The 25,125-nt window shown below is 32.2% G+C and overlaps 6 protein-coding genes across 6 annotated transcripts in view; all 6 read left to right on the top strand.

Moving 5' to 3' along the window:
- The first annotated feature begins 49 nt into the window (after positions 1 to 49).
- LOC115235216 (odorant receptor 13a-like) lies at positions 50 to 2,493 on the top strand. The gene is made up of 6 exons (XM_029806853.1): positions 50 to 383; positions 758 to 1,103; positions 1,250 to 1,483; positions 1,695 to 1,808; positions 1,915 to 2,070; positions 2,312 to 2,493. Exons 1-6 carry the CDS (start codon positions 127 to 129, stop codon positions 2,360 to 2,362), a joined length of 1,158 nt encoding a protein of 385 aa, XP_029662713.1. The 5' UTR covers positions 50 to 126; the 3' UTR covers positions 2,363 to 2,493.
- An 823-nt stretch (positions 2,494 to 3,316) lies between these two features.
- LOC115235156 lies at positions 3,317 to 10,969 on the top strand. The gene is given in 11 exon segments (XM_029806754.1): positions 3,317 to 3,700; positions 4,773 to 4,798; positions 5,169 to 5,514; positions 5,658 to 5,891; positions 6,103 to 6,216; positions 6,323 to 6,491; positions 8,442 to 8,721; positions 9,218 to 9,566; positions 10,333 to 10,446; positions 10,642 to 10,797; positions 10,909 to 10,969. Coding segments are annotated over 11 exon segments (2,076 nt in total). The 5' UTR covers positions 3,317 to 3,463; the 3' UTR covers positions 10,960 to 10,969.
- Positions 10,970 to 13,588: 2,619 nt separating this feature from the next.
- LOC115235201 (odorant receptor 2a-like) lies at positions 13,589 to 14,524 on the top strand. The gene is made up of 3 exons (XM_029806828.1): positions 13,589 to 13,749; positions 13,883 to 14,038; positions 14,239 to 14,524. Exons 1-3 carry the CDS (start codon positions 13,657 to 13,659, stop codon positions 14,287 to 14,289), a joined length of 300 nt encoding a protein of 99 aa, XP_029662688.1. The 5' UTR covers positions 13,589 to 13,656; the 3' UTR covers positions 14,290 to 14,524.
- Positions 14,525 to 16,849: 2,325 nt separating this feature from the next.
- On the top strand, positions 16,850 to 19,811 carry LOC115235162 (odorant receptor 24a-like). The gene is made up of 6 exons (XM_029806767.1): positions 16,850 to 17,688; positions 18,079 to 18,424; positions 18,649 to 18,885; positions 19,022 to 19,135; positions 19,264 to 19,419; positions 19,616 to 19,811. Exons 1-6 carry the CDS (start codon positions 17,426 to 17,428, stop codon positions 19,664 to 19,666), a joined length of 1,167 nt encoding a protein of 388 aa, XP_029662627.1. The 5' UTR covers positions 16,850 to 17,425; the 3' UTR covers positions 19,667 to 19,811.
- Positions 19,812 to 21,359: 1,548 nt separating this feature from the next.
- LOC115235170 (odorant receptor 13a-like) lies at positions 21,360 to 23,999 on the top strand. Its single transcript, XM_029806779.1, has 6 exons — positions 21,360 to 22,009; positions 22,410 to 22,755; positions 22,977 to 23,213; positions 23,350 to 23,463; positions 23,597 to 23,752; positions 23,949 to 23,999. Exons 1-6 carry the CDS (start codon positions 21,747 to 21,749, stop codon positions 23,997 to 23,999), a joined length of 1,167 nt encoding a protein of 388 aa, XP_029662639.1. The 5' UTR covers positions 21,360 to 21,746.
- An 818-nt stretch (positions 24,000 to 24,817) lies between these two features.
- LOC115235081 overlaps positions 24,818 to 25,125 on the top strand; it is a 13,294-nt gene continuing 12,986 nt past the window's right edge. The window contains 2 exon segments of the mRNA XM_029806640.1: positions 24,818 to 24,878; positions 24,881 to 25,073. Coding sequence (XP_029662500.1) covers positions 24,818 to 24,878; positions 24,881 to 25,073 — 254 coding nt within the window.

Genomic DNA, 25,125 nt, shown 5'->3' on the forward strand with positions numbered 1-25,125 from the left:
TAGAAATATATCGAGAGTACCATAGCTTTTTTAACCTTCCTGAAAGCGCGTTCATCTTACTGTGTGTAAATATCGATGTTTTTCCCCATGTAAAAAACACTGTGTAGCAAACGAAGAAAAGAAATTATGACCCGTAAAAATACAATTAATCGCACGTTAAAATTAATGCTCACTTTGTGCGGTATATGGCCGGGCACGTCGTGCGTTATAATCTGTAGAGCATATTGGATCATTGCATTAACGATAGATATTATCTGCCATTATCGGTATCTTCTGCTGCATTTGCACTCGAGCAATCTCTTCGACTTGATGGATTGTTTCAGTAGCTTCCTGACTCAAGTGAAGTTTATGACTAAGTTGATTATATTTTGGCTGAATGAACAGTGAGTCATATAGCGTGAGTCATATATAAAATAATGTTATAAAAAATAATAATCTGGATACATGTTATTATTGTTAAATCGGTTTCATTATTTTCATGGAATATATATCTTTCCACATACTCGCTGCACAATCAACTATTTACATGCGCGAGCAAATAAATAAAATATATTTAACAATTTTATTTCGAACACGGGAAGATAAGAAAAATCGAAATTTGTTTAAGGAAAATAAAGCAAACGTTAACGCGTGTCATTATACTTGCTTTACAATTCGTTCAGATTAATTCTTCAGACACGCTAGTTTCTGCGGTGCAAGAGATATTACGATTTCCTTCATAACTGGCAATAATCGATAATTCCATTATCGTTTATAGAAAATTCGCCGAGATTTTGACGATAATGGCGGAAGACTGGAACGATTGCAGCAACAACAACATTAATATGCGCGAAACAACGTGCAAGGCTAAATTAGCAGGTCGTATCACTAATGCGATGTTCACACTTCACACCTTAACGATCGTTGGGTATAGCATCGGCATTTTTTTGGCCGACGTCGACGTCACCGATCATCACTCCGAACTACCTCTCCTCTTAAAAGTGACGCTTCCTGTCGACATAAAGACAAAGCGCGAGTACAAAATGCTGTTATCTGCACAATTTATCCATCTCATCCTGTCCGGCTGTGGAACTGGTTTACTAAATGCTCTGCTTTTAACTTTGGTAAGTTGTAATGCACGCGTGAGCATGTATTATAAACAATACACAATTATGAGAAAATGTCTTGTAATATTTGTTCTCATTGTCTACATATGTGTCATTCCTGAAATTTTAGTCGATTTAATAGATAATGGAATTATTATTTTCAGGTTTTACACACAGGCGGCCAAATAGACATCCTGCGTTGCTGGTTGAATGAGATTGTAACCAAAGGAAACGAAGAAGGAAGCGAAACTGTCATCACGACAAGTAAAATCATTCGAAAGCATCAAAGAATCATCAACTTCGCGGAATACATCGAGAATATGTACACGTATATCGCGTTGTTGCAATTCACGTTAAACACTGTGCTGATTTGCTCGTTGGGGTTCCTTATTGTAACCGTGAGTAAAAAGAAATGTTTCGTATTCATGGGGGAATAGATACTTATAATTTTATAAGATCGCTATGGCTTTCGGCTCTCTATGGGTTACATTTTTATTATCTAAAAATAATTTCTTTGGATTTTCAAGTGTAAGGCAATAGAGACATTTATGATTTTGCAAACAATAATGACTGCTTAATAATTGCTCGCATGCTGCTTTGATATCGCAGGCGATTGGCAGTCCCGATGCGACGAAACAGATAGTGAGAACTCTCTTATTTTACACTGTGACAAATCTTGAAGCGTTTATATTTTGCTTTGCAGGAGAATATTTGAAAAACAAGGTTAGATACGCGGGACAATGCAACGATGATCGATAATGCATTATTGCGATTTTGTCAAATTACAAGAAACATTTTGTCTGTTTCTTAATCATTTTTACCTTTATAGAGCAAAGCTATTGGAAATGCAGCGTACTATTCTGCATGGTATAAAATGAAACCTAAGAATAGTCGTAATATAATATTCGTCATATTAAGAGCGCAGAAGCAATTGACGCTTACAGTTGGAAAAATAATGGATCTTTCTTTAGAATCGTTTACAGACGTAAGATTTACACATAGAAAAATAATTATGGACAATAATACATAACAAGATATACTCGTAACAAGATATTTTCTACACGAGATTTACTTATTATCTATATAATCTTTTCATATCCATCTGTTACGTAAATGTTATGTGAATTTTTTATAGCAATATTTTTATATAAAACTCTTTTTCTGTAATAAGATCATTATTTAAAAAATATTAATCTCTAATACAAAGAGCGCATATTTTATTATAGATCATGAAAGCTTCGGGATCATATTTGTCAGTATTGTTGGCCATGCAATGAACATCGTGCGTTTATAGATTTTTAAACAATAATCGAAGCATGTATCGTGTAATATGTCTACATTAGTGATAGAAACATGCATAACGACACAATATATTTTTCATGTTTGAATATGTTCTAAAAAGACGATAGTAATTTTTAGAAAAATATAAAATGATAAGATGTTACTTCTTGTTTACGTCACGGTACATTTTAATTAAATCCAATATTTCCCATAGGAATCATCTTTGTATAATGTATAAGATAGACAAATTGGTCTTGCGGCGTATAATTCTGCATGATACAATTTAAAATCTAAAGACAGTTATACCATTTAATTATCCAATTTACTTATGAATTGTCCACATTAGATGCAAGAATCTGTAATATCGACCAAATATTAAAATTACATGTCATATCGTATCTTTTCTTTCAATTAATTTACACGGATTACAGCAGGTCGTTTCACGCACTTTCACATTCAAATTTATGCACTTGTAATTTTCTTTTCATATTTTTCTCTAAAACACAAATATTTCGTTATAACACAAGTTTACTTTTAATTATTACAAGCAAAACAACGTAATACCGCGCTCAGTTGTGTATTCGTTCTTTCTGTCTCTTTATTACCTATACTTTGATATTTCACTGAAGAGCCGTGAACACGACTGAACATCGGACATACATCATTTCCACCACTGCACGAATCATTGCATATTTAAAGTAAACAATTTGCGACTGTATTTCCAGCAGTCGAGGAAAAGAAAAATGATTATATTTCCTTGTCATGCATCAAACCACAATGCGAAAAAGCACACTGTATTTGCGATATGTGCACGCAGTAGGATAAAAATAATTAATGAGAAACATCAATTACGTATGTGTATATGTGTGTGTGTGTGTATATGATCAATTGCTAATAGCTAAACCTCGAAGACCTCTTAGGGCGCAGAGTTTCTAATCCTCTTCGCGGAGATATTCTACGACATACGTAAAACTGTCATCAAAAACGTATACTTGAGCAGAGCATATTTCTTTTATCTTTCCGAGAATTTTTATTCCGTTAAATATACACATCAATGGACTCGCTTATACGTAGAAAGCAGGCAAAAATAACAAAAAATGGCTCGGAAGAGTATGTTTAATCGCACATTGAAATTTATGCTTACTTTGTGTGGTGTTTGGCCAGGCGTACCGTACATAGTGCTTTGCAGAATATGTTGGATCATTACAGTGACATTTATTCTATTCTGTCACTATCGCTACTTTCTCACACATGTGTATTCTGCCGAACTTTTGGACTTGATGGACTGCATGTCTAGTTTCCTTGCATATTCCAAAGTGATTATTAAGTTTTTTGTGTTTTGGTTCCATCAGAATAATATATGCTAAGAGAATAATATATGCGATATTTTTCCGTAAAATTTATGATACATATTTTTCTTTTGAATTGTAGGTAAAAAAAACGTGATATTCTTTTTTGTTTGTACAAATGCTGATTGAAAATAATATTTTTGAGACTTCTGTTAAAGGCACATAATTTCTCTATCTTAAAAAGAAATATTTTCTGCACATATGAACGTTGACATCACATTATTTCACGTGCATTTTCACTTATTAATTTCTCATAAATATGGCTGATAAATTTTGAAATATTGTATCCAAGAAAACTTCCGTAATATCACGCATTTAGATCACGTCTGATTGCTTCTGACTCTTAAATTTTGCTGAAATACGAGTGACTAGCGGACGTACATGATCGCATTTACCTTTGCACAAATCATATCATTGCATATTTAAAACAAGCGATTGCACGATTGCGTTAGTAATTCCCAAGGCAAGAAGAAATGGCTCTATACGCTCCCTCTTTTTCTTGCATCGAAGAGGCCGATTTGTGAAGAGCGTATTCGTGAGCTCTATACGCAATACGATAAAAAATATTTAATGAGTTACTACTGTTAAATATTTAATGAATTACTACTATTGGTCAATCGCTCTAAGGGAGAACTCATTTGATGATCTCTTGAGAACTTCCCACAGTCCTTCCGCAGTCGTTCTGGAATATACATCGAGTTGGAAATATATCGAGAGTATCATAGCTTTTTTAACCTTCCTGAAAGCGCGTTCATCTTACTGTGTGTAAATATCGATGTTTTTCCCCATGTAAAAAACACTGTGTAGCAAACGAAGAAAAGAAATTATGACCCGTAAAAATACAATTAATCGCACGTTAAAATTAATGCTCACTTTGTGCGGTATATGGCCGGGCACGTCGTGCGTTATAATCTGTAGAGCATATTGGATCATTGCATTAACGATAGATAATATCTGCCATTATCGGTATCTTCTGCTGCATTTGCACTCGAGCAATCTCTTCGACTTGATGGATTGTTTCAGTAGCTTCCTGACTCAAGTGAAGTTTATGACTAAGTTGATTATATTTTGGCTGAATGAACAGTGAGTCATATAGCGTGAGTCATATATAAAATAATGTTATAAAAAATAATAATCTGAATACATGTTATTATTGTTGAATTGGTTTATTTTCGTGGAATATATATCTTTCCACATACTCGCTGCACCATCAACTATTTACATGCGCGAGCAAATAAATAAAACATATTTAACGATTTTATTTCAAACACGGAAAGATGAGAAAAATCGAAATTTATTTAAGGAAAATAAAGCAGACGTTAACGCGTGTCATTATACTTGCTTTACAATTCGTTCAGATTAATTCTTCAGACACGCTAGTTTCTGCGGCGCAAGAAATATTACGATTTCCTTCATAACTGGCAATAATCGATAATTCCATTATCGTCTATAGAAAATTCGCCGAGGTTTTGATAATAATGGCGGAAGACTGGAACGATTGCTGCAACAACAACATTAATATGCGCGAAACAACGTGCAAGGCTAAATTAGCAGGTCGTATCACTAATGCGCTATTCACACTTCACACGTTAACGGTCATTGGATATAGCATCGGCATTTTTTTGGCCGACGTCGACGTCACCGATCATCAGTCCGAACTACCTCTTCTCTTAAGAGTGGTACTTCCTGTCGACATAAAGACAAAGTGCAGGTACAAAATGCTATTATCTGCACAATTTATCCATCTCATCCTGATCGCCTGTGGAACTGGTTTAATAAATGCTCTGCTTTTAACTTTGGTAAGTTGTAATGCACGCGTGAGCATGTATTATGAACAATACACAATTATAAGAAAATGTCTTGTAATATTTGTTCTCATTGTCTACATAGTCATTCCTGAAATTTTAGTCGATTTAATAGATAATGGAATTATTATTTTCAGGTTTTACACACAGGCGGCCAAATAAACATCCTGCGTTGCTGGTTGAATGAGCTTGTAACTAAAGAAAACGAAGATGGAGGCGAAATTGTCGTCACGACGAGTAAAATCATTCGAAAGCATCAAAGAATCATCAACTTCGCGGAATACATCGAGAATATGTACACGTATATCGCCTTGTTGCAATTCATATTAAACACTGTGCTGATTTGCTCGTTGGGATTCCTTATTGTAACCGTGAGTAAAAAGAAATGTTTCGTATTCATGGGGGAATAGATACTTATAATTTTATAAGATCGCTATGGCTTTCGACTCTCTATGGCTTACATTTTCATTATCTAAAAATAATTTCTTTGGATTTTCAAGTATAAGACGATAGAGACATTTATGATTTTACAAACAATAATGACTACTTAATAATTGCTCGCATGCTACTTTGATATCGCAGGCGATTGGCAGTCCCGATGCGACAAAGCAGATAGGGAGAACCCTCTTATTTTACACTGTGACAAATCTCGAAGCGTTTATATTTTGCTTTGCAGGAGAATATTTGAAAAACAAGGTTAGATACGCGGGACAATGCAACGATGATCGATAATGCATTATTGCGATTTTGTCAAATTAAAAGAAACATTTTGGCTGCTTCTTAATCATTTTTACCTTTATAGAGCAAAGCTATTGGAAATGCAGCATACTATTCTGCATGGTATAAAATGAAACCTAAAAGTAGTCGTAATTTAATATTCGTCATTTTAAGAGCGCAGAAGCAATTGACGCTTACAGTTGGAAAAATAATGGATCTTTCTTTAGAATCGTTTACAGACGTAAGATTTACACATAGAAAAATAATTATAGACAATAATATATAACAAGATATACTCGTATCAAAATATTTTCTACACGAGATTTACTTATTATCTATATAATCTTTTCATATCCATCTGTTACGTAAATGTTATGTGAATTTTTTATAGCAATATTTTTATATAAAACTCTTTTTCTGTAATAAGATCATTATTTAAAAAATATTAATCTCTAATACAAAGAGCGCATATTTTATTATAGATCATGAAAGCTTCGGGATCATATTTGTCAGTATTGTTGGCCATGCAATGAACATCGTGCGTTTATAGATTTTTAAACAATAATCGTGAAGCATGTATCGTGTAATATGTCTACATTAGTGATAGAAACATGCATAACGACACAATATATTTTTCATGTTTGAATATGTTCTAAAAAGACGATAGTAATTTTTAGAAAAATATAAAATGATAAGATGTTACTTCTTGTTTACGTCACGGTACATTTTAATTAAATCCAATATTTCCCATAGGAATCATCTTTGTATAATGTATAAGATAGACAAATTGGTCTTGCGGCGTATAATTCTGCATGATACAATTTAAAATCTAAAGACAGTTATACCATTTAATTATCCAATTTACTTATGAATTGTCCACATTAGATGCAAGAATCTGTAATATCGACCAAATATTAAAATTACATGTCATATCGTATCTTTTTATCCATCTGTTACGTAAATATTATGTAAATTTTTTATAGCAATATTTTTATATAAAACACTCTTTTTCTGTAATAAGATCATTATTTAAAAAAATATTAATCTCTAATACAAATAACACATATTTTATTATAGATCATGAAAGCTTCGGGATCATATTTGTCAGTATTGTTGGCCATGCAATGAACATCGTGCGTTTATAGATTTTTAAACAATAATCGAAGCATGTATCGTGTAATATGTCTACATTAGTGATAGAAACATGCATAACGACACAATATATTTTTCATGTTTGGATATATTGTAAAAAGACGATAGTAATTTTTAGAAAAATATAAAATGATAAGATGTTACATCTTGTTTACGTCACGATACATTTTAATTAAATCCAATATTTCCCATAGGAATCATCTTTGTATAATGTATAAGATAGACAAATTGGTCTTGCGGCGTATAATTCTGCATGATACAATTTAAAATCTAAAGACAGTTATACCATTTAATTATCCAATTTACTTATGAATTGTCCACATTAGATGCAAGAATCTGTAATATCGACCAAATATTAAAATTACATGTCATATCGTATCTTTTCTTTCAATTAATTTGCACGGATTACAGCAGGTCGTTTCACGCACTTTCACATTCAAATTTATGCACTTGTAATTTTCTTTTCATATTTTTCTCTAAAACACAAATATTTCGTTATAACACAAGTTTACTTTTAATTATTACAAGCAAAACAACGTAATACCACACTCAGTTGTGTATTCGTTCTTTCTGACTCTTTATTACCTATACTTTGATATTTCACTGAAAAGCCGCGAACACGACTGAGCATCGGACGTACATCGTTTCCACCACTGCACGAATCATTGCATATTTAAAGTAGACAATTTGCGATTGTATTTCCAGCAGTCGAGAAAAGGAAAAATGATTATATTTCCTTGTCATGCATCAAACCACAATGCGAAAAAGCACACTGTATTTGCGATATGTGCATGCAGTAGGATAAAAATAATTAATGAGAAACATCAATTACGTATGTGTATATGTGTGTGTGTGTATATGATCAATTGCTAATAGCTAAACCTCGAAGACCTCTTAGGGCGCAGAGTTTCTAATCCTCTTCGCGGAGATATTCTACGACATACGTAAAACTGTCATCAAAAACGTATACTTGAGCAGAGCATATTTCTTTTATCTTTCCGAGAATTTTTTTTCCGTTAAATATACACATCAATGGACTCGCTTGTACATAGAGAGCAGGCAGAAATAACAAAAAATGGCTCGGAAGAGTACGTTTAATCGCACATTGAAGTTTATGCTTACTTTGTGTGGTGTTTGGCCAGGCGTGCCGTACATAGTGCTTTGCAGAATATGTTGGATCATTACAGTGACATTTATTCTATTCTGTCACTATCGCTACTTTCTCACACATGTGTATTCTGCCGAACTTTTGGACTTGATGGACTGCATGTCTAGTTTCCTTGCATATTCCAAAGTGATTATTAAGTTTTTTGTGTTTTGGTTCCATCAGCAGTAAGTAACGTGATACAGTGAAACAATATTCCGCAAAAAAACAAATATCGATTAATGCGCGTTTATATTGACGGCACTAACACAGAGAAATTTTCTACCTGCAAAACTATAATTTTTTTAGAAAACCTATTTGTAGACTTATCCTTTTTTCTTAAAAATAGAAGACCATAAAACTTCAAAAAATTATACTCCTTTATACTCCTTGATTATGAAAAACGATACTCTTTTTATATACTTTTATGCGATTTAATAAACTTTAGATGAAACTTTCCTATAAAACAACTTCGAAAAAATGCGGTTATATAACATTCTTGATCATGTTGATACATTTTTGCGTTTCTACCAATAAAATGAATTATTTTTGATGGATAAAAATTGTCAAAAAAACTTGTTTATAATATTCAAAAATGACAAATTATTAAAGAGACGAATTTCCAAAATGCGAAAATTATAATTGCCTTGGCAATGCATGATCGACAAGTGCAATCACCCACAGAAAATTCGTCAAAATCTTGGCGATGATAAGAGAAGATTGGAATGATTGCGTTAACGATGACGTCATCAGTATGCGCGAGACAGTACGCAAAGCGAAAATATCGGATCGTATCACAAACGCGATCGTTACACTTCATACGACGACAATTGTGATGTATTGTATCGGCATCATTCTGGCCGATGCCGATGTCACCGATCGCACGACAGAACTACCCTTCATCAACAAGCTGGAAATACCCTTCAATATAAACACGCAGCGCATGTACAGATTCGTATTAATCACGGAATTCGTGCTTATGCTTTTTTACGGTTGGGCAGCTGGTATAACAAACTCTTTATTATTAACTTTGGTAAGTTGAATATACAGAAACAAACTACTTGAAACTATATATATTATATAAATTTATGATAATGCGTGGAATTTGATGAATAAACCTAAATTATAAATAAATTGATCAAATTTCATTGGATGTGTTCTAAAACCATGATAGATGCAAGAAATGGAAAATCTGATTTGTCCGAAACTTGCTATTTAGTTTGATAGTACTATTTTGCACGCTTTTTTTATTTTGCTGCATATCAACCGCTTATGAATCTTGATCGATTCCAATGGGATTTTATTTTCAGATCTTACATACGGCTGGTCAAATCGACATTATATGTTTCTGGCTGATGCAACTTACACCCCGCAAAGAGGAGAACAAACATGTATCATATCACATTATTACGAGTAAAATTATTCAAAAACATCAAAAAATCATCAATTTTTCAGAGAATATCGAAAGTCTTTATACATACATCGCGTTGCTGCAGTTTGTTTCAAATACAATAATGATATGCTCGATAGCCTTCGTTATCGTAACAGTGAGTAAGATTGTTGAATATAAAATTAATATAATTCTTCAAGTAATTATATGAATAATATATGATATTATAAAATATGTGTATGTGTATGAATTTGTTATTTTCATTGCACTTGATTCATCAAAATTTTATATTTTTATGGATATATTCCGTTCTCTCTCTCACATACTTTTTATTACATGTCATATGTACACGGTGTCAAAAAATTTTATACGATTTGTATTTAATTATTTCTCCGCATGATATTCGCAGGCTATCGGTAGTCCCAATGCGTCAGAACAGATATTAAAATCCCTCTTATTTTATATCATAACAAACCTCGAAGCGTTTATATTCTGCTTCGCTGGAGAGTATCTGAGCAGCAAGGTTAGCTACAAGATATTTACGACAATGATATAGAATTGATAAGTAGATGAGATTGTGTATTTTGTCTTATTAAAAAAGATATTATTAAAAAATTATTATAAAAGTTAAAAATATTAATGAATAATATTAATAAAATATTATCAAAATATTATTTATAAATTTCTAACAATTTCTTCATTAATATTATCTCTGTAGAGCAAGGAAATTGGCATTGCGGCGTACAACTCTGCATGGTACGATTTGAAATCTAAAGACAGTCGTGTTTTGTTATTTATCATATTAAGATCACAGAAGCAATTGACGCTTACAGTGGGAAAGATGATGGATCTCTCTTTAGAATCCTTCACAAGCGTAAGAGTTATGCATACATCTTTCATCCTAAAACTTAAAACATATATTTTTATTATAATAGCATAATTGTAGAGGCATTGATTTCTAATACAAAAGGTAAAATTGTTTCAGATTATGAATGCTTCGGGATCATACCTGTCGGTATTGTTGACTATGCAATAAACGTCAGATTGTTGATTTTTAAGTAATAGTTAAAGCATCGTGAGTTATTCGTATTATTAATTAAAATAAAAACACATTGTTGTAATGCAAGATATTTTTCCAAATACAGATGTAAAGTTGCCACAAAATCTGTTTTTTTTTTTTTTTGGTTGGATCAGCGATACACTGTTAACGTCATAAATAATTTTCGAAATATTCAAAGCATATCTGATTACATTTACAATTAATTTTCGTAATTAAAGAGGTATTGTTTGTTTTTGATTATCTAATTAATCTGTGAATCGTTTATTTTATTTGCGAGAAACCGTGCAAATCAAATTATATTAAAATTACGTAATATATTTTATCCTTTCTTGCAATTATTGTTGATTTATATGGATATATAGAAAATTGTTCTACACACACTTTCATACACAAATTCTTATATTTATATATTTCTCGTTGTTAAAATATTACTTTAACGCTATAATATCGCTATAACCATTGTTGTAATATACACAAGCCCGCTTTTAACTGTTATAAGCAGAGCAATATTTCGTAGTGTTGCAATCAGCTATTTATGTATCTTCCAGCTGTTCATTCCCTATACCATACTACTTTCCTGTCACAGACACGCCTAAGCGTCAGATGGACATCACCCCACGAATCATTGCATATTTAAGTAGATAATTCACAGTTATACTTCAAGAAAAAGGAAAAATAATTACCTATCTTCCCTTTTCATGTAAACTTGCGAAAAACCACGATGTATCTGCGATATACACGCAATATGACAAAAATAATTAATGAGAAACTTCCATTAGTCAGACTTATGTCAGACTATACGATCTGTTTAATAATGTTTCAGGATCTTCCAGTCTTACGCAGGTGTTATATATCTCAAAATATAATTGATCGGAGCATATTTCTTTCCAAGAGAATTCCTTTTTCTTTTTTATCTGTTGCATATTCTGATAGATCTTAAAACGGGCTAAAGCGAATTATGATTTAACAGAGTACGTGCAATCGCACGGTGAAATTTATGCTCACTGTGTGGCATCTGATCAGGCGCATCATGCGTTCTGTTCTATAGAATGTTTTGGATTATTACAATGACGATTGCTCTATTATGAAACTACTCTTATTTACTGACGCATGTGTTTATAGATGCGCCGAACTTATAGATTTGATCGATTGTCTGTGTACCATCCTAGCGCATTCCAAAGTGATTATTAAGTGTATTGTGTTTTAGTTAAATCAACGGTAAGTAATATGATGTAATGTACAATATTAAAAACTCTCTGCGAATATACTGCACTTATTATATTCCGCTAATGGTATCCCAATGAAAAATATTACCAAAAAGTAAACCGTAATTTTTCAAGAGATTTATTTGTACGGTATGATTTGCTTTCTGAAAATAAAGCGCGCTGCAAAATTCCAAAATTAAATTTAAATTAATACATAAAATGCAATCGTTTTTATGTTTACGATCCGACTTCAACTTCGAATGGAATATTTAGATGAAATAGAAAGTAGTTTAACTTAAAAATGTTATAAATGTTGTTATAATATTTTTCATGAATATTGTTATTACAAATAATAAATAATCATTTGCAAAACATTCATTGAAATCCTGACGATAATAATGGAAAATTGGAGTGATCGCGCTGATAACGATATCAGCATGCGCGAGACATCGAAGAAAGCGAAAATATCGGATCGTCTCGTAAACGCGATCATCATTCTTCACACGGTGACGATTATTGCATCGGCATCTTTTTTGCCGATGTCGATGTCATCGACCACACGACGGAGTTACTTTTCATGAGCAAATTAAAATTCTCTTTCGCATAAACACGCAATGTACAGATTAATATTGATCGTGCAATTCTTGGTCATGTGCGCCTGAGCGACTGGTATAACAAACGTTCTGTTATTGACTTTGGTAAGTTACGATAATACGCAAACCGATACATTCACGAGGTTGTGCGCATGATTCGAATGATAATCGTGGGATTAGTCGACGTAGCGACTAATCGTTGTATGCGTTTTGCAATCATAATGTGATACAGAAATTGAAACCTCAGATATACGTTATCATATTTACTATTTCAGGAGCATTTTGATATCATCTTTCCAGTTTTTCCTGCATGGTTTTTTTTGTAATAAGCATTCACTATTGAATATCTGGCCGATTCCACGAAAAGGCAACGCAATCCTCATTTTCAGATCCTGCATGCAGCTGGCCAAATCGATATCTTGCGTTACTGGTTAACGCAGTTGGCGTCCCGCGAAAACAAATCAATCGCCATCATAATGAAAAAAATTATACGAAAGTATCAAAAAATCGTCAATTTTTCGAAAAACATCAAATGTCTTTATATATACATCGCGTTGCTGCAATTTATGTCAAACACAATAATGATTCGTTCGCTTGGCTTTCTTATTATAGCAGTGAGTAATATTATTGAATATACAATTATTGTAATTGTGTTCGTTTAATTGCGAGACTTATAATTAAATGTAAATTTTCTTTTAAATTTTCTCTCTATTGCGTTTTCAAAAAATTAAACGTTATTCAATTTATTTAAATATTGTATTCCCGAGAATTTCGTTATCTTTCATTATCGTGCAGTACGCTGTATAGTTTGTGTTCAATAACTTTCTGCATGCCATTTTTGCACAATATTGCAAGCAATCGACAGTCCTAATGCGATGGAGCAAATAATGAAATCCCTCTTATTTTACACTATAACAAACTTGGAAGCGATTATATTTTGCTATGCTGGAGGATATCTAAGCAATAAGGTTTTTACGAAATAATTATTATAACAATAGAATGAGCAATTAATATTATATTAGATGATTTTAAGTATTTTGTATAAAAAATATAAAGTAAAAAAATGTTAGAAATATATATCTATTATTTTCACTTTTGTAGGCCAAAATCATCGGAGTTGCAACATATAATTGTCTATGGTACAATTTAAGATCTAAATATATTCGTGTATTGTTAATCATAATATTAAGATCTCAGAAGCAATTGACACTCACAGCTGGCAACATGATGGATCTTTCCTTAGAATCCTTTACAAGCGTAAGATTGCATACAAAATCAATAATTTTTGTCGACGACTCTGCAGTTCATATTTGATTATACGCAATTGAAGAAAATTGTCTATATCAAGTTTTGACGTATTAGATTTTTTAATATAGCTTTTTATATATATGCACCCCTTTTTGCTAATATTTTATCTATATAAATATTTACTTCTAATACAAATAATATTATTATAGATCATGAATGCTTCGGAGTCCTACTTGTCAGTATTGTTGGCGATGCAATGAATATCATATTCACCTCGGGAGCTCTTAATCAATAGCCATGAAGCATATATACAGAGTGATATGTAAGTATGTGTTCACTAGTTACGCCAACACATGCACGTAACATCTCTCTCGCACTTATTTTTCCAAATATATTCCTTCTCTGAGAAAAAAAGTTGCAAAACGATACCATATCATATCCTATATTTCTTATAGAAATAAAAATCGTGAATCCTTCGTCAAATCAAATTAGCAATGTAAGAACACATTATATATGCATAAGAGAATACATAAGCGATTCGCGATATTGCACGACCATTTCTCTTTTTTTCCGTTCTCTAAACTTCAAAATGTGTTTCTAAAGCTTACAGAAAAAACGCCTTGCAATCGAACAATGTATATCATAAGAAACACGAAATCAATAACATCAACGCATCGGCTCTGCCACCATTGTTTTTTACGTTATATTATCGTCCATTTATGGAGGGAGAGCGATTTCTACGGAAAGCTCTGATCGTGATAAGAGAAAATCGGAGACATCTTCTCGTGCAGGAAAGAATATACATTTCCCTCTGTACGAATCATTACATATTTAACGCACGCTTCACGAGTGTATTATTAAGTACATTGTAGTAATCGCAGTGAGCAAAAAATATATTTTACCTATCCTTTTTTCTCTCAAATTTGCAAGGGAATATGACAGTTGTATTAGAGACTTACACGCATAATAAAGATATTTCATGAGCAACTCCTATTGGTCAATTACTCGAGGGAGCATCTGTTTGATGGCCTTCCATGGCCAGTCTTCACGCAAATATCCAATGATACACACTGTGCTGTCATCGAAAGATATATTCGCGGCAACAGCGTACCTTCCTTCCATTTTCTCGAGAATATTATAATTCTGTTACATATTTCCTAGTGTGCTTGGAATATAAGCGAGTGCAAAGATAAATATGACTATGACTCGTAAAAATACGATTAATCGCATAATAATGTTTATGCTACCTTTGTACGGTATCTGGCCAGGCAGATCAATCACTTTAATTAACAGGGTGTTTTGGATCATCTCAACAGTATTTGTCGAATTTTGTCATTATCTCTATATTTCAACGCACTTTAATCCTGAAAATTTTTTCAATTTAGTGGATTGTTTGTGCAGCGTTTTGGCACACGCCAAAGTGTTCACTAAACTCGTTGCGTTTTGGATAAATCAGCGGTAAGTAAAGAAAACAGATGACATTTCGTGGACAATTCGTAAAGATTTTTAATTAGAAATAATTTTCGTTGCCATCGCTTATTGGTTGACAAATTTAATTACATTATCAAGTAATTATGTAAATAAATATCAAATCAAAATCATAAAGTAGTTGAATAAACTATCTTTCTTTGCACTTGTCCATTTATATAATTTTCGATACATTTACTACTGTTTCGTTTCGAGAAAAAAAATTATAGGAAACTATAGAAACATGCATGAGAAAATTTTATTTGAAAGAAAGTTGCGCCAACGCTATTCTCTATCAGTCAGAGACGACGTGTTTCTAGAGATCTATCTACAGTTTTATTTGACTCTGACAGCATGATCGAGTAATTCAATCATCCACAGAAAACTCGTGGAAATTGTGACGTTAATTACGGACGACTGGAATGATTGTGCTGACAATGACATCAGCATGCGCCTGACGATGCGTAAGGCAAAAATATCGGATCGTATCACCTATGGAATATTTACAATTCATGCGCTAACCGTTATCGGGTATTGTCTCGAAATCATCATCGCTGATACCGATGTTACCGATCAAACGATTGAAATTCCTTTGCTTAACAAAGTGAAACTTCCTTTCACCATTAAGACGCAGGGCATGTATAGATTTATATTAATCGCGGAATTCTTGCACATGTTCTTCAGTAATGTGTTAATCGCTATTGTAAACAACATACTTTTGGCTTCGGTAAGTTGCAACTGTGTAAGCAGCTATGAAAAACAACATATAAAATTATAATAATAATAATAAATTGCATGACTTGCTTTTTCTTTTTTTTCCGTTCTCTAAACTTCGAAATGTGTTTCCAAAGCTTACTGAAAAAGCGTCTTGCAATCGAACATATTCATCATATCTGTATACATGAATCATTGCATATTTAAAGCGAGCAATTTGCAAACATCGAGACGAAATGACAGCCCTCACCCGTCACAAACACATAAACACATTTGTTCCCTTGCATTTACTAAAATTTTCAGAATCCATAATAAATGCGTGATTTGTACGCAATATTGTAAAAATATTTAAAAAGATCACTGAGCGAAATAATCTACAATATCATCGTATTATATATTCATATTTCATTCCGTGAAAGAATACCCTCGCTTTGCATATATGTCTAACTGTAAAATAAAAGTTGATTAAGCATTTCACATGCATATATATTAATATTATTTTAATATAATTATTTCTGCAAACACGTGAAGATGCAGAAAAAAATAATATTATTAAATTAATAATATTTATATTATACATATATATTTAAATCAATATATTTTTACGAGCCTTAAAATTTTATCTCGGCGTTACTATTGCTCAAATCAATATCATGTATACCATAAGAAACACGAAATCAATAACACCAACGCATCGACATTGCCGCTGTTGTTTTTTACGTTATATTATCGTCCATTTATGGAGGGAGAGCGATTTCTACGGAAAGCTCTGATCGTGATAAGAGAAAATCGGAGACATCTTCTCGTGCAGGAAAGAATATACATTTCCCTCTGTACGAATCATTACATATTTAACGCACGCTTCACGAGTGTATTATTAAGTACATTGTAGTAATCGCAGTGAGCAAAAAATATATTTTACCTATCCTTTTTTCTCTCAAATTTGCAAGGGAATATGACAGTTGTATTAGAGACTTACACGCATAATAAAGATATTTCATGAGCAACTCCTATTGGTCAATTACTCGAGGGAGCATCTGTTTGATGGCCTTCCATGGCCAGTCTTCACGCAAATATCCAATGATACACACTGTGCTGTCATCGAAAGATATATTCGCGGCAACAGCGTACCTTCCTTCCATTTTCTCGAGAATATTATAATTCTGTTACATATTTCCTAGTGTGCTTGGAATATAAGCGAGTGCAAAGATAAATATGACTATGACTCGTAAAAATACGATTAATCGCATAATAATGTTTATGCTACCTTTGTACGGTATCTGGCCAGGCAGATCAATCACTTTAATTAACAGGGTGTTATGGCTCACTTCAACATCATTTGTCGAAATTTGTCATTGTCTTTATATTATATCGCACTTTAATCCTGAAAATTTTTCAAACATATTGGATTGTTTGTGCAGCGTTTTGGAACACGGTAAAATGTTCACTAAACTCGTTGTGTTTTGGATAAATCAGCGGTAAGTAAAGAAAACAGATGACATTTCGTGGACAATTCGTAAAGATTTTTAATTAGAAATAATTTTCGTTGCCATCGCTTATTGGTTGACAAATTTAATTACATTATCAAGTAATTATGTAAATAAATATCAAATCAAAATCATAAAGTAGTTGAATAAACTATCTTTCTTTGCACTTGTCCATTTATATAATTTTCGATACATTTACTACTGTTTCGTTTCGAGAAAAAAAATTATAGGAAACTATAGAAACATGCATGAGAAAATTTTATTTGAAAGAAAGTTGCGCCAACGCTATTCTCTATCAGTCAGAAACGACGTGTTTCTAGAGATCTATCTACGGTTTTATTTGACTCTGACAGCATGATCGAGTAATTCAATCATCCACAGAAAACTCGTGGAAATTGTGACGTTAATTACGGACGACTGGAATGATTGTGCTGACAATGACATCAGCATGCGCCTGACGATGCGTAAGGCAAAAATATCGGATCGTATCACCTATGGAATATTTACAATTCATGCGCTAACCGTTATCGGGTATTGTCTCGAAATCATCATCGCTGATACCGATGTTACCGATCAAACGATTGAAATTCCTTTGCTTAACAAAGTGAAACTTCCTTTCACCATTAAGACGCAGGGCATGTATAGATTTATATTAATCGCGGAATTCTTGCACATGTTCTTCAGTAATGTGTTAATCGCTATTGTAAACAACATACTTTTGGCTTCGGTAAGTTGCAACTGTGTAAGCAGCTATGAAAAACAACATATAAAATTATAATAATAATAATAATAAATAATTAAACTTGTTTTAAAATATAATATGCAATAATAGAACATCTTTTAAAATATAATGTGGAATAATATACCCAAATTATATTCTAATATGTCGAAAAAACATAACTAGAAAAACAAATTTTGCAAATTATATTCGAGTCTAATCATTTTCATAAGGTTTTGCATATGGGAGGCCAAGTGGAGATCCTACAAAGCTGGTTATCGCAGCTTACATCCAAAGAGATTGGAAATAAGAAAAAATCATTCATCACCGAGACAAGTAAAATCATTCGGAAGCATAACAAAATTATTCAATTTTCAGAAAATATCGAGACTCTATATACATACATCGCGCTGTACCTATTCGTATCGAATATAATATTAATTTGTTCGATAGCTTTTCTCATTGTAACTGTGAGTACAGTAGTCGAGAATACTACAGACAAAAAATTCTTTATCTATCATAAAAATTGTTTTTCGGTTTATTAAACATTATGCAAATAATATGCACATTAATTATGATTACTACATATCTTCTTAATTATTTCAGGCAATTGGTACTCCTGATGCCGTAAAACAGATTATAAAATGTATTTTTTTTTTCTTAATTTCAAATCTGGAAGCGTTTACATTTTGCTACGCTGGAGAATATCTAAGCAATAAGGTTTTTGCGAGATAATTATTTTAATAGAATGCGCAATTAATTATTAGATAATTTTATCTACTTTGTATTAAAAACGTAAGATAAAAATTGTAATGTTAGAAATATATACATTACTTTCACTTTTTAAGGGCGAAACCATCGGATTTACAACGTATAATTATCCATGGTACAATTTGAGACCTAAAGATATTCGTATTTTGTTATTTATAATAATAAGATCGCAGAAGCAATTGATACTCACAGCTGGCAAGATGATGGATCTCTCCTTAAAATCCTTTACAAGCGTAAGATTTTATGCGGAATCAATAGTTTTTATCTGTGGCTCTATCGCTCACGTTTGTTTATACGCAATTAAATTAAATCGTCTACATCAAGTTTTGATGTACTTGATATTTCAATGCAATGTTTTATACGTGCGCTTTTTTTTTAATATTCTATCTATAATAATATTAACTTCTAATATTAATAATATTGTTATAGCTCATGAATGCTTCTGGATCCTTCTTGTCACTATTGTTGGCGATGCAATGAACATCGTATTCCCCTCAGGAGTTTTTAATCAATAGTCGTGAAGCACATATACAGGTGATATGTAAACATGTGTCCACTAGTTACGTCAATGCATATATGTAATATCTCGCACTTTTTTTTCCAAATATATTTTTTTTCTGAGAAAGAAGATACTTCACAGAATAACATATAAAACTAGAGCAAATTAAACCATTGCAATACAAAACAATACTATAACATATCCTACAATTTCTTATACAGAAAGAAAAATCGTGAATCTTTTCTCAAGTCGAATTAGCAATGTACAAACACATATGTATAAGAGAATATATAAAAGATTCACAGTATTGCATGACTTGCTTTTTCTTTTTTTTTCCGTTCTCTAAACTTCGAAATGTGTTTCCAAAGCTTACTGAAAAAGCGTCTTGCAATCGAACATATTCATCATATCTGTATACATGAATCATTGCATATTTAAAGCGAGCAATTTGCAAACATCGAGACGAAATGACAGCCCTCACCCGTCACAAACACATAAACACATTTGTTCCCTTGCATTTACTAAAATTTTCAGAATCCATAATAAATGCGTGATTTGTACGCAATATTGTAAAAATATTTAAAAAGATCACTGAGCGAAATAATCTACAATATCATCGTATTATATATTCATATTTCATTCCGTGAAAGAATACCCTCGCTTTGCATATATGTCTAACTGTAAAATAAAAGTTGATTAAGCACTTCACACGCATATATATTAATATTATTTTAATATAATTATTTCTGCAAACACGTGAAGATGCAGAAAAAAATAATATTATTAAATTAATAATATTTATATTATACATATATATTTAAATCAATATATTTTTACGAGCCTTAAAATTTTATCTCGGCGTTACTATTGCTCAAATCAATATCATGTATACCATAAGAAACACGAAATCAATAACACCAACGCATCGACATTGCCGCCGTTGTTTTTTACGTTATATTATCGTCCTTTTATGAGGGGAGAGCTGAAAAAGCGTCTTGCAATCGAACATATTCATCATATCTGTATACATGAATCATTGCATATTTAAAGCGAGCAATTTGCAAACATCGAGACGAAATGACAGCCCTCACCCGTCACAAACACATAAACACATTTGTTCCCTTGCATTTACTAAAATTTTCAGAATCCATAATAAATGCGTGATTTGTACGCAATATTGTAAAAATATTTAAAAAGATCACTGAGCGAAATAATCTACAATATCATCGTATTATATATTCATATTTCATTCCGTGAAAGAATACCCTCGCTTTGCATATATGTCTAACTGTAAAATAAAAGTTGATTAAGCATTTCACATGCATATATATTAATATTATTTTAATATAATTATTTCTGCAAACACGTGAAGATGCAGAAAAAAATAATATTATTAAATTAATAATATTTATATTATACATATATATTTAAATCAATATATTTTTACGAGCCTTAAAATTTTATCTCGGCGTTACTATTGCTCAAATCAATATCATGTATAACATAAGAAACACGAAATCAATAACACCAACGCATCGACATTGCCGCCGTTGTTTTTTACGTTATATTATCGTCCTTTTATGAGGGGAGAACGATTTCTACGGAAGGCTCTGATCGTGACAAAAAAAAAATCGGAGACATCTTCTCGTGCAGGAAAGAATATACATTTCCCTCCGTACGAATCATTACATATTTAATGTACGGTTCGAGTGTATTACTAACAATAAGTACATTGTAGTAATCGCAGTGAGCAAAAAATATATTTTACCTATCCTTTTTTCTCTCAAATTTGCAAGGGAATATGACAGTTGTATTAGAGACTTACACGCATAATAAAGATATTTCATGAGCAACTCCTATTGGTCAATTACTCGAGGGAGCATCTGTTTGATGGCCTTCCATGGCCAGTCTTCACGCAAATATCCAATGATACACACTGTGCTGTCATCGAAAAATATATTCGCGGCGACAGCGTACCTTCCTTCCATTTTCTCGAGAGTATTATAATTCTGTTACATATTTCCTAGTGTGCTTGGAATATAAGCGAGTGCAAAGATAAATATGACTATGACTCGTAAAAATACGATTAATCGCATAATAATGTTTATGCTACCTTTGTACGGTATCTGGCCAGGCAGATCAATCACTTTAATTAACAGGGTGTTTTGGATCATCTCAACAGTATTTGTCGAATTTTGTCATTATCTCTATATTTCAACGCACTTTAATCCTGAAAATTTTTTCAATTTAGTGGATTGTTTGTGCAGCGTTTTGGCACACGCCAAAGTGTTCACTAAACTCGTTGCGTTTTGGATAAATCAGCGGTAAGTAAAGAAAACAGGTGACATTTCGTGAACAATTCGTATAGATTATTAATTAGAAATAATTTCCGTTGCCATCGCTTATTGGTTGACAAATTTAATTACACTATCAAGTAATAAGGTAAATAAATATCAAATCAAAATCACACTCAAAGAAGTTGATTGAACTATCTTTTTTTGCAATTATCCTTTTATACAATCTTCGATACACCTACTGCTGTTTCGTTCCGAGAAAAAAAAATTATAAGAAACTACAGAAACATGCATGATAAAATTTTGTTCGAGAGCAAGCGGCGCCAACGCTATTCTCTATCAGGCAGAAGCGACGTGTTTCTAGAGATACAACTATCTACGGTTTTTATTTGACTCCGACAGTATGATCAAGGAACTCGATCATCCACAGAAAATTCATGGAAATTTTGGCATTAATTACGGACGATTGGAACGATTGCGCTGACAGTGACATCAGCATGCGCCTGACGATGCGTAAGGCAAAATTATCGGATCGTATCACCTATGGAATACTTACTCTTCATACGATGAGTATTGTCGGGTATTGTCTCGGAATCATCATCGCTGATGCCGATGTTACCGATCAAACGATTGAAGTTCCTTTCGTCAACAAATTGAAACTTCCTTTCACCATTAAGACGCAGGGCATGTATAGATTTATATTAATCGCGGAATTCGTGCACATGATCTTCAGTAATGTGCTAAACGGTATTGTAAACAACATGCTTTTGACTTTGGTAAGTTGCAACTGTGTAAGCAGCTATGAAAAACAACATATAAAATTACAATAATAATAATAAATAATTAAACTTGTTTTAAAATATAATATGCAATAATAGAACATCTTTTAAAATATAAAGTGGAATAATATACCGAAATTATATTCTAATATGTCAAAGAAACATAATTCGAAAAACAAATGTTACAAATTATATTCGAGTCTAATCATTTTCATAAGGTTTTGCATGTGGGAGGCCAAGTGGAGATCCTACATAGCTGGTTATCGCAGCTTATACCCAAAGAAATTGGAAATAAGGAAGAATCACTCGTCATCGCGAGAAACAAAATCATTCAAAAGCATAACAAAATTATCCAATTTTCAGAAAATATCGATAGCCTATATGCATACATCGCGCTGTTCCTATTCGCATCGAATATGATATTAATTTGTTTGATAGCCTTTCTCATCGTAACCGTGAGTAAATTAGTCGAGAATACTACGGACAGAAAATTCATTATCTACTACAAAAATTGTTTTTCGGTTCTTTAAACATTATACAAATAATATGCGCATTAATTATCATTACTACATATCTTCTTAATTATTTCAGGCAATTGGTACTCCTGATGCCGTGAAACAAATTATGAAATGTATTTTATTTTTCTCAGATACAAATCTGGAAGCGTTTATATTTTGTTACGCTGGAGAATATTTAAGCAATAAGGTTTTTGCGAGATAATTATTTTAATAGAATGCGCAATAAACATGATTAGATCATTTTATTTACTTTGTATGAAAAATGTAAGATAAAAAAATGTAATGTTGGAAATATGTACATTACTTTCACTTTTTTTAAGGGCGAAACCATCGGATTTGCAACGTATAATTGTCCATGGTATAATTTGAGACCTAAAGATATTCGTATTTTGTTATTTATAATAATAAGATCGCAGAAGCAATTGATACTCACAGCTGGCAAGATGATGGATCTCTCCTTAAAATCCTTTTCAAGCGTAAGATTTTATGCGGAATCAATAATTTTTGTCTGTGGCTCTATCGCTCACGTTTGTTTATACGCAGTTAAATTAAATCGTCTACATCAAGTTTTGATGTACTTGATATTTCAATGCAATGTTTTATACGTGCGCTTTTTTTCTAATATTCTATCTATAATAATATTAACTTCTAATACTAATAATATTGTTATAGCTCATGAATGCTTCTGGATCCTTCTTGTCAGTGTTGTTGGCGATGCAATGAACATCGTATTCACCTCAGGAGTTTTTAATCAATAGTCGTGAAGCACATATATAGGGTGACATGTAAACATGTATTCACTAGTTATGCCAACACATATATGTAGTATCGCACTTATTTTTATATCATATATTTTTTCTCTGAGAAAGAAGATATTTCATAGAACATATAAAACTATAGCGAATTAAACCGTTGTAATGCAAAACAGTACCAACTCAAATCCCACAATTTCCTCCACAAAGAAAAATTGTAAATCTTTTCTTAGATTAAATTAGCAATGTAAGAACACATTGCGTTTATTATGCGCAGGAATATAAGTAAATAATTAGATGTATTGCACGATTTGCTCTTTTCCATTCTTTCTTTTTCGGTTCCAACCTTTAAAATGTTTCCAAACATTCAACTCACTGAGTGCAACTTGCAATTGAATATATCCATCATATCTCCAAACCTGAATCATTGCATATTTAAAGCGAGCAATTTGCGAACGTCATGGAAATGATTCTCCTCCCCTCTGTCACATACACATGTTTTCATTTTCAAAACTCTAACCCACGACAGATGTATCTTGCGTGATCTGCACGCAATATGGTAAAAATATTTAATGAAAAGCTTCTCCATTGGTCGATAGTCTAGAGGTACAATGATCTCTTGGGATCGCCTAATCTTTACGCGGCAATTCTGTGATATATATCTCTCAATTTGTCGTTAGGCTACACATTCGGCGGAAGTACATTTTCTATTTTACCAACAGCATTTGTTACATTTATATAGTTTTCATGCATTCATTCGTATAGAAAGAGAGAAATAAGAAAAAAATTATGATCCATAAGAATACGATTAATCGCATAATAAAAGTTATGTTTATTTTGTTCGAAATTTGGCAGGTACTTCGTGCATCCTACTTTGCAGAATATTTTGGATTATTACAATAATATTTGTTCAATTCTATCATTACCGATATCTTATAACGCATTTCTATTCCAACGATCTTTTTAATTTGATGGACTGTTTAAGTAGTTTTCTAGCGTATACAAAAGTGATGACCAAGTTTATTGTATTTTGGTTGCATGAGCGGTAAGTAATACGATCTATATACAAATAACAATATATAAATATATTTTATAAT

The sequence above is a fragment of the Formica exsecta genome, unplaced genomic scaffold, assembly GCF_003651465.1.
Source record: "Formica exsecta isolate Colony F162 unplaced genomic scaffold, ASM365146v1 scaffold109, whole genome shotgun sequence".
Classification (NCBI taxonomy): domain Eukaryota; kingdom Metazoa; phylum Arthropoda; class Insecta; order Hymenoptera; family Formicidae; genus Formica; species Formica exsecta.